The 14,302-nt window shown below is 43.5% G+C and overlaps 1 protein-coding gene across 1 annotated transcript in view; it reads left to right on the top strand.

Moving 5' to 3' along the window:
- AFAP1L1 (actin filament associated protein 1 like 1) overlaps nt 1–14,302 on the top strand; it is a 142,977-nt gene that overhangs the window by 89,364 nt on the left and 39,311 nt on the right. The window contains exons 14-16 of the mRNA XM_078652987.1: nt 12,070–12,136; nt 13,610–13,721; nt 13,820–13,984. Coding sequence (XP_078509113.1) covers nt 12,070–12,136; nt 13,610–13,721; nt 13,820–13,984 — 344 coding nt within the window. The remainder of the gene's footprint in view (nt 1–12,069; nt 12,137–13,609; nt 13,722–13,819; nt 13,985–14,302) is intronic.

Here is a 14,302-nt window from a genome sequence, read left to right as displayed (position 1 = left end):
TCCTCTAAAGAAGAAAAGGCCAGCACAGGACATTCCTGCCCTTGTGGAAACTATTCAGCCTCCACCAAGGAGGAGTCCATCACCTTCTCCAAACCAGTCAGGGGGAGAGGAGGATGACCAAAATAACCAGTACAATTTCCCGGACGATGATGACCCTGATGTCCATCAGGACTCATATGACGACACTGGGGACCAGGGAGGCCATCAGGTGGTACAGGACCCACAGGGTTTTGGTGCACGTACATCCCCAACTGAGGATTCAGCGGCATTCAATGCCTTAATAGAGCGGGCAGCTGCAAATCATAATGTGGACATGCATGCTGACCCAGTGGAAGAAGATTTCTTGTTTGACACTTTTTCTGTCTCAGAAAGAACAGTTAAAACCCTTCCTATGCTAAAAGGTGTCCTTAAGCATGCCCCAGAGATCTTTAAAGAACCTACCAGGGCGAGAGTGGTGAACCCACGTATCGAAAAGAAATACAGGCCAGCACCTGGGGACCCTGCATATATTCGGGGACAGTTGCCTCTGGACTCTCTGGTCGTCGCCAATGCCCGCAAAAGGGCGAACTCCCAAACAACGGGTGAAGCTCCTCCCCCAGACAAGGAGTCGAAAGTGCTTGAGGCAGGGGGCAAAAGGGTGGCAGCGCAGGCTGCCAATATCTGGCGTATATCAAACACTCAGGCACTATTGGCGCGTTATGATAGGGCGCATTACGACACCCTAGAACATCTCCTTCAACACCTACCTGACCAGTTTAAGGAGGGAGCAGAAATGCTCATACAAGAGGGAAAGCTCATTTCAAACGCAGCAATAAAGTGTGCACTTGATGTGGCTGATACAGCGGCTAGGGCGATTAACACTAGCGTCATGTTAAGGCACCAGGCATGGCTTCGCATATCAGGCTTTAAGCCTGACATTCAAACAACAATACTCAACCAGCCCGTTAATGCTGACAGACTGTTTGGCCCAGATGTGGACACCACCCTCGAGAAAATTAAAAAGGACAATGAGACAGCTAAGTCCATGGGGGCGCTTCAGTCTCAACAGTTCAGGGGGAGCACTTTTCGTCGCTCAGGTGCACGCGGTGTTACCAGAGGACACTTGGGTCAACAAACACAGTTCACGAAAGGTGGCGCACAATCCTCGTACCCCAAACAGAATAGAGGGGGTTACAGAGGTAATAATTCCAAGGGCAGAGGCAGAGGGAACAACAACTCCCGTTCCTCTGCCGCCAACAAACAGTGACTCTCTGTCACTACCCCCCGACCATCCAACACCTGTCGGGGGGAGACTCCAGCAGTTCCTGCCAGTCTGGACGTCCATCACCACAGACAGGTGGGTAAGACAGCTTATCCAATACGGTTATTGTCTGGAGTTAACCTCCACTCCACCCAACATTCCCCCAAGGCAACGTCCTATGTCGGCAGAGCACTTGCACTTATTGCAGCAAGAAGTAGTGGTGATGCTGCAAAAAGGCGCAATCGAGCTCGTACCAGTGGAGGAGGAAGGCACAGGGGTCTATTCCCCGTACTTCCTTATCCCAAAGAAGGACGGATCCCTCAGGCCCATTCTGGATCTACGCCCCCTCAACCTGTATATACTGTCAGAACATTTTCACATGCTTACACTGCAACACATTCTTCCCCTCCTGAACCAAGGGGACTTCCTAGCAACCTTGGACCTCAAGGATGCATATTTCCACATACCACTCCACCCATCCCACAGAAAATACCTCAGGTTCACAATCCACAACAGGCATTATCAGTTCAAAGTCCTACCCTTCGGAGTAACCACTGCCCCCAGAGTGTTTACAAAGTGTCTGGCGACAGTTGCGGCGCACCTCAGGAGACAGAACATACATGTCTACCCTTACCTAGATGACTGGCTCGTTCAGGCAAAGTCAGAACGAAAGTGCGCCGCGGACATGTCCCACACCATTCACCTTCTTCACAGTCTGGGGTTCTCGCTAAACTACCCAAAGTCGCACCTTCAGCCAGCACACGTGCGGCAGTATCTGGGCGCTACAATAAATACCCTGACTGCTATGGCTCAGCCAAACCCCGTCAGGATCGACAACATTCAGTCGCTGATCCAAAAGTTCAGACCGCAACTCTCACTACCAGCGAGAGTGTTCATGCAGTTGATAGGCATGATGGCCTCCTGCATCTTCATAGTCCCACACGCACGGTTGCATATGCGTCCGCTCCAGGAATGCTTAGCAAATCAGTGGACACAAGCTCAGGGACAGCTGACAGACCTAGTGTTGGTGACCGGTCGGGCATACAACTCTCTGCATTGGTGGAATCCACACAACCTTTGCAAGGGACGACCGTTCCAGGAGCCTGTGCCACAGATTATCCTGACTACGGACGCATCTCTCCAAGGGTGGGGAGCCCATGTGCTCCACTACACGGTGCAGGGACTGTGGACGACTCAACAACGGACATTGCACATCAACTACCTGGAATTGATGGCAATCTTCATGGCGCACAAGTCCTTCAAAGTACATCTGTGCAACAAGGTCGTGTTGATCCGGACGGACAACATGACAGCCATGTACTACATCCAGAAGCAGGGAGGTACTCACTCGCCACAGCTGTCTCATCTGGCTCAAAGCATGTGGAAGTGGGCCATTCAGAGGAACATTTTCCTCATGGCGGAACACCTCCCGGGCAAGGACAATCAGATGGCGGATCTGCTCAGCAGATACAGCCATCAGATGCACGAGTGGGAGATACATCCATCAGTACTCCGCCCGTACTTCCAGCAGTGGGGTCATCCAGAGATAGACCTCTTTGCCACAGGGGAAAACGCAAAATGCCAACACTTTGCCGCCAGGTTCCCTCACCCACAATCGCAGGGCAATGCGATATGGATGAACTGGTCAGGCAAATTTGCGTACGCTTTTCCCCCAGCACCTCTCATACCGCTGGTGGCAAGAAAGCTAAGGCAACACTCGATGACGCTCATCCTGGTTGCTCCAACGTGGGCTCGCCAACCATGGTACACCACGTTTCTAGAACTTTCCGTGGTACCGCATCAAAGGTTGCATCTCACTCCAAGGCTCTTGACGCAGAACCATGGCGACATTCAGCATCCAGATCCGCAACAGCTCAATCTGGCGATCTGGCTCCTGAGGTCCTAGAGTTTGGCTACCTCAACCTGCCTCCTGAATGCATGGACATCATCAGAGAGGCAAGGAAGCCCACTACCAGAGCTTGCTCTGCAGCAAAATGGAAGCGTTTTGTCATTTACTGTACAGAACATCACATTGACCCGCTAGATGCTTCAATCCCTAACATTATCTGCTATTTGTTACATCTTTACAAATGCAATCTAGCGTACGCTTCCATTCGGATACACTTATCCGCCGTAGCGGCTTATCTTCAAAACAGGCAGCATCTCTCTGTTTTCAGGGTGCCTGCCATTAAAGCCTTCCTAGAGGGACTGAAACGAGTCATTCCTCCAAGAACACCGCCAGCTCCAGTGTGGAACCTCAATGTGGTCCTCACTAGGCTGATGGGCCCACCTTTTGAGCCACTGCACTCCTGCGAAATTCAGTTTCTGACATGGAAAGTGGCTTTTCTCATTGCTATTACCTCGCTCAGACGTGTTAGTGAGCTGCAAGCGCTCACGATTCAGGAGCCATTCATACAAATTCATTCAAACAGGGTAGTACTGCGTACTAACCCCAAATTCCTTCCGAAAGTGGTGTCACAGTTTCATATCAACCAAACTATTGACCTGCCCGCATTCTTTCAAAACCCACAAACAGTAGCGGAAAGAATGCTCCATACATTAGACGTTCGAAGGGCGTTGATGTACTACATTGATAGAACACAACCCATTAGGAAAACACAACAACTTTTTGTTGCCTTCTCAGCCCAGCACAAAGGCAACCCTATCTCCAAAGCAGGAATAGCCAGATGGATTGTTAAGTGCATTCAAATCTGTTATCAAAAAGCTAAACGTACTTTAACAATACCCCCAAGGGCGCACTCCACACGCAAGATGGGGGCCTCCATGGCTCTCCTGGGAAACATTCCTTTGGAAGACATTTCTAGAGCAGCCACGTGGACTACACCGCACACATTTAACAAACACTACTGTGTCGATGTACATTCCAAGCAGCAAGCAGCTGTAGGACAGGCTGTTCTCAAGACACTCTTTCAGACTTCTGCAGCTGGCACGGGCAACCGCCGTTAATGGAGGGACTGCTATGTATTCTATGCTAAAGATATGAATTTAGCAGCCCACATGCCTCGAACTGAATATGCTACTTACCAGTATGCATCTGTTCTTGGCATGTAGGGCTGCTAACATTCATATCGCCCACCCTCCTCCCCGGTGCCCGTAGCGGCTGCAGATACTCTCTTGCATTCAATCATTTGCATGGACATCCTTTACACTATTTCACACCATCTCTGCCACAATGGCTAAAAACAATCTGGGGATGGAGTCGATGCCCATGCGCACTGTAGTCCAGGGGAGGAGCCACCTATCTCGTGATACTTCGAAGACTCTTCCAGGACAACAATGTGCAATCATCCGGACCCAACACTAGGCGGCGATCTATGCTAAAGATATGAATGTTAGCAGCCCTACATGCCAAGAATAGATGCATACTGGTAAGTAGCATATTCATTATGCTGCAGTCTACTAAATTAAGTGCCAAGAAAAGGCAAATTATGCGGCATAATGAGGCTTATTTTGTAATAGTAATACTTCATTACTTTGCATTTTTACACATAGTAACACTGTCTGGGAAGGAATTTTATCTTAATACCAATTTAAGACTTAAATACAGTAATAAGCAACTGAAAAATAACCATTCGACCTATGTGAAGGGCCTTCCAATGTGCAGGAACAGGATACGTCATTTTTAAAGTAACTTTTGATCGGTTTGAGCTAGAAACAAATATTTTTGGTTAAAATCTGCAGATGATGCATTAAGTGGCAATTACATCAGGTCCATAATTATGCAAAAAATTTCCCCGGCACAGAATCCCATATATCCAGTGGACCGGGCTTACTGCTGCCTAGTCATGCTAACTGAAACACATTTAAGCTAGGTATTATTTTCCAGGATGAAAGATATATGATACATCCTACCCTTGTAATCACGAGCGCACACATCAATTTACACCCTTGCCAAAAATTTCTCAGAGACTCTGATATATGCGCTAAAATGTAAATATTTCTTCATTTGTTTTGATTTCTCTTTCTTAAAATACAAGGCATTGTAATGTAAATCAGTTGAAGATAACATTTTCCCTCTTGCAGTTGCAAAATCTGTCTTGAGTGTTCCCTAATGTATATTAAAAAAACACCACAAAAAAAACCACACACTTTTGCGATACTTCACCTACGTGTCTGAAACCAGGGTTCTAGTTTTCATTGATGCCTAGTTTGCTGAAATACCCTTCTTTGCCACAAGAGGGGGTAGCCGTACTGCGAGAATGAGATCAGTGGGTTTTCGGTCAAATTGAAAGCACAAATTAATATCCAGATTCATAGTTTTCGATGCAGTTGGCACTCTCAGAGAACAGACAAACAGCCATAAAATATCAACATTTGCCGCTTGCAGTATGAGACATCAAAAAATCCCATATTCTTTGGTATCTTCTTTTAGTAAAGGCCTGCCTTCAACTGACAAAGTTGCATCTAAAGTGACACTGGCTGAAAATTATGGCATTGTACAGACCCCCCAGGATATTGCGGCATAGATCTCCAAATTTAGCGGCACAAAAATGGAAATTTAGCAGCACAAAAGTGGAAATTTAGCGGCATTATTGCGGCAATTTATTTTACTCGTAATCATTCCCTTTCAGCCTTAAATCAATGTAAACTGATTTAGCAAGGTATTCCACTGTGAAACAGGCATGTTTAAAGTGTTTGCAGCTCTACAGAAGCACAGCTCCAATCTGCACCTCGTGAGAGGGGGCCCTATTTTTCCATGTGGTGTTCTAGCACCCATGTATGCACCCCTGCCGGGGCACCGCTACCTCCTGGACCCGTCCATTTTAAAAAACAGTAATTTCTATCACCCTTTTTAACATTGAAAATATATTGACAATACCAATATGACCCATACAGAAAGTCCTGCTTTGCTGCTAGAGCGCTTTTCTAGAAAGTAATGCAGCGAATTAAGTGTGGCAATTTAAGTGACACTTTGTGAGTGGGCAAAGGGAAGAAAATTCATTAAAAACTATCCTCTTTTCTGTAACCCAATGGACTAAAAGGGGCCTTAAAATATCCCCAGCAGTTCAGATTGCTTATATGTGACATTTTCATAAATTCAGTGTAATTATGAGTGACATTCAACGACTATGAGCGACACTTTCTCCTGAACAAAATCAAGCAATGAAGTCTAGGTAAACAGAATATTATCAGGAATTACCCCCATTTGAGCAATTAGAAACTCTAAGAATATCTTGAAGCGGAAGCCAAGTACCAGAAATGGAAGGACACTATCCTAGTGCCTTGGAAACCTGATTCATATACCTTGCAGAAGGCATAATAATCCTCTGCCCTATTTTATCATGACAAAACGCTATCTCGCAACAGCAGGAGCATTCTTCAGCAGTTAGACAAAACAAAAGATCTCTCCACCAAATGTGTTAACGCCCAGAGTTTTTTCATTATTATTATTCCCTGGGATCTACTGGGCACACAAAGACCTCTGCAGCGGGTGTGTTAACCCCAACGGATAATTTAAAATCAAGACCTTTGCAACCAATTGAACAGAACAGATACTCTACCACATTTCTCCTTGTTGCCAATTTAATTTTTGCTGAGTTTATAAAATAAAATGTATTAGCTGAGGCCTAGATTTTGTGTCAAGTTTGCGTCACTTTTTTGGCACAAACCCAACGCAAAATCTCCTAATGCCCTTAAATGTACTTTTGATAGACCTGTTCAAAACGTGTGAGGTCTGAAGATCTGATGTCATTTGTGATATCACTTCCTGTGAAGTCATGGACTGTATGATGCCACACGTCATGTCACTTGCATACTGCCCAACTGGGTTGGTACCCCACTTCTATTTTTTAGGACTTATGCCCTACAGCAAGTAAACAAAACATGTAAAAGGTCCAGTGGAACCACAATTCAGATATCGAGCACTTGATCCATTAAATGATCTAGCAAGCGTGTAATGCACAGGAGACACCAGGGTCAGACTGACATGCTTGGACGTCTTGCATACTCGAACTTGTCTCAGCCTCATGCATGAAAGGCGAGGACTCTGCTGCTGAGCTAGCTCCAACTATTCATCGCGCTCTCTTCTGAATAACCGATAAAAGGTAACCATTTATTTTCCACCAGGGGTCGCTATTGTAATAGTAATTAAACCATGCAGTCCCTTCTGTTTTTGACGAGCGAACGTTTTCTTAACACGGCGCTGCTTATGTCTGCTCCTTCTAAAACAACACTGTATTTGAGAGCAGTACTTGCAGTGACCCAGCATATTTTAATTTTAAAAGAAGCCTGTGAAGCCTGTCTTGATTCCGGTTTGCAGATTATAAGTAACATACCATGTGAACAAGCAGCGCTTAGATAATATCACTCCTTTCTTGTCTACCAGTTCAGAATTGCAAGCTAGATTTGAGTAATTCCAAACCAAATGCAGAACAGCTTGATGCATAAAAAGCCTTACTTCGCGCGTGTACAATACCAGAAGGAAGCAGGTATTGGACGGCTGGACGGCGGCACGTAGTGACGTGTGCGCCCACAACCAATGAAACAGCATTGTTTGTTTTGCCGACACTTTTTTTGTAAATAGCGCGGCAATAATTGTAGATATCGCGGCCATCGCGCTCGTGAGCTGATTTCGCGATTTTTTCGTGAATCGCGATAAGCTGGAGGGTCTGATTGTACTGAACGGTTAATTGAAATTATGAAAGCAAAAAAGTGAGTGTCCTTTGTGAAACATTGCATAATATTTTGTGTATGTGCCTTGTTTCTGGGGTGCAACCCCTCAGCGAGGCGCTTCAGTAAAATGTGTGATCTGCTGCAGATAATGTAAAACTATTTTTTCTAATGCTCTGCGTTCAAATGTACAGACTCTGTCTACCCCAAAATAGTGTTGTTTAGTATGGAATTAACTCTAATACAACCCTTCCACCATTTCATAGAGAAAAGTGGTCAATTTGGAGTGTTCTAGAGATGTGCACAACGCTTTCCAGACTCACAAGCAAAGTGCAGAGTAACCTGTTTCACCTTTGAACCCATGAAACTCCCACAGACTGGCATCTCCCACATCAGCTTTACGGCCTCACATTACATAAAAAAGTCTCAATTGGTTTGGTTAATTTTTAAATTACCATTACAAAATATTTGAAAAATGTTATGGTCCAGGAAATAACGCCTTTCACACAACCTAGGTAATGCTGGTGCACAAATACATCTCCATGCTTATCTCTCAAAAAAGCATTTCTTCAAATACTCTCTTACCAATGGTCTTGCTTATTTGTTTCTCCTTGAAACTGATAGTTGGTGGACGTCTTCAACAAGATTGTAGGTTTTCATATTCAGTAAGGGGCATATTAGCAAGGTCCTGCGATAATTATCGCTCAGTGCTTTTAGCGCAAGGATAATTATCGCAGGCTAACGCTGGATTCCATCGCGGAGATAGCATGCTATCAGCAATGCTTTCTCCCAAGCGATAGGAATCCATGCATTAGCTGGTAAACAGTGTGATTATCGTTTACCAGCGAAACCCTGCTGAAAGGGCAGGGTGGTTATCGCCATGTAATCCACCTCCCATTGGATTACATGGCTAAATCTGAAAATTAGCAGATGTAAAAAAGCAGCGTTAACCGTGGTTAGCGCTGCTTTTTTTGTCTCTAACAGGGTTAGGGTGAATCTTGATAATAGGAGAAATGTCGCTTAGCGACATTTCTTCTATTATTTTGCTCTGGAACGCCCACTTTGCATCTTATTAGAGATGCAAAGGGAAGCGTAGTGGAAAAGGGTGCTAACATGAGATTTTGCCTGTTAGCACCCTGTTGTTGATGGGGCAATATTTGTATCTCCGCTTCTTTGGCTTTTAAAGCCAAAAAAGCGGGGATAAAGCCCTTGATAATATGACCCTATGTTGCTAAGTTTCCAAAGTGGAAGAACTTTTCACACATGCTTTCTTCAAGAAACCAATGTACAGCATCACATTTTCCAATTTGTAAAATATATGTAATCCAGATCTTGTTGTCAACATTTCTACACAAATTATGGAGAATTTGAAGAATGTTGTCGTTTTTCAGGCAGATTTGGGGTGAATTGATTTAGCAGATTACCAATGGGGATGTCTTTAGCAAGCTTGGAATTGGTCACATAATGTGTGAGGCTGTAGGCTCATGTCGTACACTGAACTGATGGTCAGGAAGACTCTAGAATAGATTGTATGCGCTATTCTTTGTAGCCCTTAAACACGTTCCCACATCCAACATCCCACATATCCTTAACCGCGTTCCCATATCCCACATCTGTGTCCTGCTGCACAGGCAAAGTCCCATGCTTTCCCATTCAGTTTTTCACATACAGTACAGATTCATACACACACATCTGTACTTTTTGACAATGTACATCTAGAATAATGCAGTTTCAAAATGCTGTGAACTATGGATGCTAGGCTTACCCAGTTCAGTGATGAACATTTTATCAACTGCACTAGATAAAAATATATAAGGGATAATTACACTCATACATATTTTCATACATGATAAAGATATTTCAAGTCACTGAGGAGTTCCATAACCATATAGGTGAACGAGGCCAAAGGCAGAGTTCCTTTATAAGGTTATGGAACTCCGAGGTGACTTGCAATATCCTTATCATGTACGCAGTGAGGTATCTTATCCCATATAATATATGGTCGCCCCACCTCCTTTCCCACAAACCACTTAAAATCTTGGTGTGTATCTCTTTCATAAGCAAAACCAAGCATGTTTCCTAACATGACGACTAAATATAAAACTTCTAGTGCAAAATTAATGACATAAAGAACCTGTTAGATATTTGTTGTGAAAGGATATTAGAAACAGTTCAATACAAGTCAGTTTTTCTTCCTTTTTTTTAAATAGCTCCAGTAGCTCGGAATGTGTAGAAACATGCAGAAAAATGCGAGCTTTTCACTAAGGAGTGCAAAAAAGAATCATATTCTCTCTGCTTGTCAATGTAAGCTATTAAAATAGAGCAGAAGAAAGAAAAGCATCATTCACGTTGTTAAACTTCTGCTTTTAATTATGTTGCGTGACCTGCCCTGCCTGTCACCTCGACTGCTGGCTCTGGTGGCAGGCATTGTGATGTCAAAACTCGACTGTAATAACCTTATAATAGATAAGTTCTGATGTAGTTGAGTTCTGACGTATTTTCTTTAAAATAGGCGACTTGGTGCATCTTAAGTTAGGACTGTATTTTTGACCGGAATTACAGAAACCCATGTATTATATAAACCTGTGCCAAATTTCGCTCTGTTGTAATTTTCAAATCACTTCTATGTGGATGATAGAAATATCTGTCTTACTTTCTTTTTTCTTCCAACTGTCTTATAGCACATTGTGTTTTTAACCGTAAGGGAAAGGTGAATGCATCTAAATCATCCCACTCATCCCTTTTAAATCAGGTTCCGCTGTTTCCTATTAATATTGTTGTTGGTGTTATTATTATTATTATATGAGTTTTGACTTTTGCTAAATACCCCTTTTCTGCCATTGACAGTGACAGTGTAAATACAGATGTCACTATTAACTAATTTATGCCTTTCAAAGATCTGGATATTATTTATAGTGTATAAGTTGCATTAGACTCTGGAAAACCTATATGTGAGACAAGTCTGAAAGTGGGTGTGATTCATGGCAGAAGACAGTGTCACAGCTGGAGTTACAGAGCAGAAGAGATGAAGGTGGTACTTAAGAAAATGAAATATACACAACATGACAGTTTCCCTTTTTGATTTTCATATCATATGTATGTGATATGAACATTTGCTTTCTTTCTTCTATGAGCTGTCTTCTAGCAATTTGTTTTAAATCTCAGTTCTAACTTAAACGCTTCCTAATGTCCCCCGACACATCTGACGTAAAACAGAGTTTGCACTCCTTCCTAATCCAATTATTGTTCTACACTTCTATGGTTGTTCTTCTTTGTCCAATGTTATTACTACTTCTCTCTAAGCTCACAGTGGTCCTTACTTTTCCTTTCCATTCGCAATGCTCCCATTTAATCGGCTTTCCTCTCTCCTTATTATCACCCACAATGAGCTATTACATCATATTTTCACGATTCCCTAAATGGACTCTTCAAAATATTACTGTATGCAATGCTTAATTTGAGCCGATGGGGGCCACAAGCAATCATTTTTGTGGACCGGCACAAATTTTTCCTCATTCGGAATTTGACTGCGAGCAAGAGAGAGAAAAGCACACACAGGGGAAAGAAGTAGGGAAGGAAAGACAGAGAAAAAGCCACAAAGAGAGAATGCAGAAACTTGCACGAGTGAGATAAATGGGGAGGGAGTGTCTGATAGAGGTTGGAAGAGTCATGAGGTTGATTCATGACCTTGCAGCCTTGGTATTCAGCACACTGACATTTAAAGGCAGCAGTCGCCGTTTCTGAGCAGAGCTTTGGGTTCCAGCACCCATTCTATAACAAATTAAGCACTGACTGTATGTATGGTGAAAGTTGTTTCTGTCTCTTTTGTTTTGTATTTTCGTGCATCAGTAGGCCCTCCTCTTTTTTAATCAGATTGGATTCTTCATAACAACCATTGTTTACTCTTTATTGCCCCCGAAATGTCATTGTGCATAATATTCCGTTTACCCATATTTCTTATGATGCTCACTAATTAGGGATCCTTCTATATTGCGCTTTTCGGAATCATCATTTTCAATTAAATTTCTAAATGCTGCTCCTTCACCTGGACTTCCTAAGCACACTGAAATTGTCTACTACCCTCCTTTTATTCAGTGTTTCAATATTTTAATATATTGTGTTTGTAAATTTTGAACTTACGTTTGGCAAGAAGTGCTTTTTAATTTGTAAAACATATTGCTTATGTGTTCCCTCTACAGGTGGGCAACTTCGTCACACAGAAGTAGCACCGACTCTCGAGAGTATGACGATGTCCCTTATGAGAAGGTACGAACAGACTACAGAATCTGCAGGGACAGCTCCTCCGCTAAGGTGGAGAAGTGTTGCCCCACTGCTCTCAGAGCAGTGGAAAAAGAAAAAAGAAAATGATAATGACATCGTTATAATCATTGTATTTTTTGTAGCCATGGGGCTGGGTTAGGGTGGGCAGGGTTTACAGCCTGGGTTGAGTGTTTTGTGCACATTAAGTGCGCATGACAGTTTGGGTGGCGGTCTTGGTCCAGCCAAACAGTCATGCACACCTGGCATGTTCTCCACCTGGCTGTAAAGCATAACCTGGTTGGAGAACATGCATAGGCTCCTAGTCCTCGTCTGAACGCCGAACCACAGTGATGCAGTGTTGTGATTGGTTTAGAGGAGCCTGTGTGCTTCCAGGACTCGCCAGGAAGAGAAGCAACAAGGGAGGAGAGATGGCGGCCATGAATTAAATGTTTTTTTAAAAATAGTTTTTCTTTCGCACACACGCTTCCCGCCACCCATGTTCCCTGCCAGCTGCCACTGAGAATCATATGTGCCACTCTTATTCTTTTAATGGGAGATGCTAAAAGGACAAGGCAATCACTAAGTTTTATTTGCTTAGAGTCCATTCCATTATGCATGTCTCTGCTTCTCTAGTTTCAATTGGAGTATATGTATAATCTATTTTTTATTTCCCTTCTGGAATGCTTGTGCATCCAGTGTGCTAAACCCAACTTTTATAGAAGAATCCAAGATCCATAATGCTGCTCAGTAACCACAATACTTTCTATACTTTTGTGTTAAAAACGTGCAAAAAGTGTTGGTAAAAAAGAATCTTTGTGAGCCTTATTCAGTAAAATAGTGAACATTTTAAATATTTTTTCATTGTTTGAGAAATGCTGCAACACAGTGCTTGCCTCTCTTCGATTTGTCCTAATGCCTACTCCCATTTCTCAACAAGAAATGGGAGACTAGGAGCCTACAAAGGTCCAACCTACATGCTCCTAAATATAAATCACTAGACAATGCTGTTCCTATAAAATTTCAAATCAGAGATTCTGGAGGTGTCGTCCCCATTGAAGGAGCGGTTGGAGGAATTGGAAAATTCAGAAGCAAGAGACCTCACCCACCTAATCAGGTGAAATGCTTCATCATCGGGCAGCTCCTCATTGGGCTGGCGCTGCAATACCTAATGGGGGCCCGATGATGGGGTTCTTTGCCAGAGATCTTTTTGGTGTTATCTGCCGAGATGAGCCTAAAGTGAGGGTGCTAAAAGTGTAGATTGAAAAAGAAAATTGTGAGGATAAAATGACTGAGAGTCACTTAATAACTGTTTATTAAAATAGTGCATCTTGTCTTGATTAAAAGCATGTAGAGTGATAGGGGATTTGTATCTCACTGGATATTTTATAGGAAAGTTCTCCCTAGAGGTTTGTCCTCCACTCCGATGCACGTTCTGCTGTCTGTTCTTACACAGTTCTTCTGTCCCTTGCTCTCTTACAGGTGGATGCGCCCTCTCGTCCTTTGGGTACGCAGGTGAAACGTCACGCGTCGTCCTGCAGCGAGAAGTCCCGCCGAATAGACCCTCAAGTCAAGATCAAGCGCCATGCCTCGAGTATGTTCCATCCGTATGCTAGGCTAATTTTTTGAGGACATGATTATTGACTGTTTGTCTAACACTTATCCCTTCCTCTCCTACGTATTTACCTGCAGATGTGAACCAGTACAAATATGGCAAGAATCGGGCAGAGGAGGATGCCCGCCGCTTCGTAAGTGAGAAGGAGAAACTGGAGAAAGAGAAGGAGTCCATCCGCAATGACCTGCTGTCCCTGCGGAAGGAGAAGAAGGAGCTGAAGGAGGCGTTGAAGACGAGCACAGGTAGGAAGTCCTAAGCATAAGTGTATCTTAACCAGAGCAACTGGAATAATGTGGCTCAAATTATGCGGCAGGGTTGAGTAAATTATGCAGCAGGAAAAGGTAAATTATGTGGCATTATGCAGCACATTTTGTGATGGTACTACTTCATTATTTTGTTATTTCTAAGCTTGTTTACCGCGTCAGGGTATTAGTTGCCTCATTAGTACCGGTATAACACCCAAATATAGCAATAAGCTGCATTAAGGTGTCCAGGCAACCTTTGCAAAGGGCCTTCCACTGCACAGCAGCATGTGTTGCTTTGTTTTTACTAACATTTGA

Source organism: Lissotriton helveticus, chromosome 7 (assembly GCF_964261635.1).
Source record: "Lissotriton helveticus chromosome 7, aLisHel1.1, whole genome shotgun sequence".
Lineage (NCBI taxonomy): Eukaryota > Metazoa > Chordata > Amphibia > Caudata > Salamandridae > Lissotriton > Lissotriton helveticus.
This window is presented reverse-complemented; position numbering and strand designations above follow the sequence as displayed.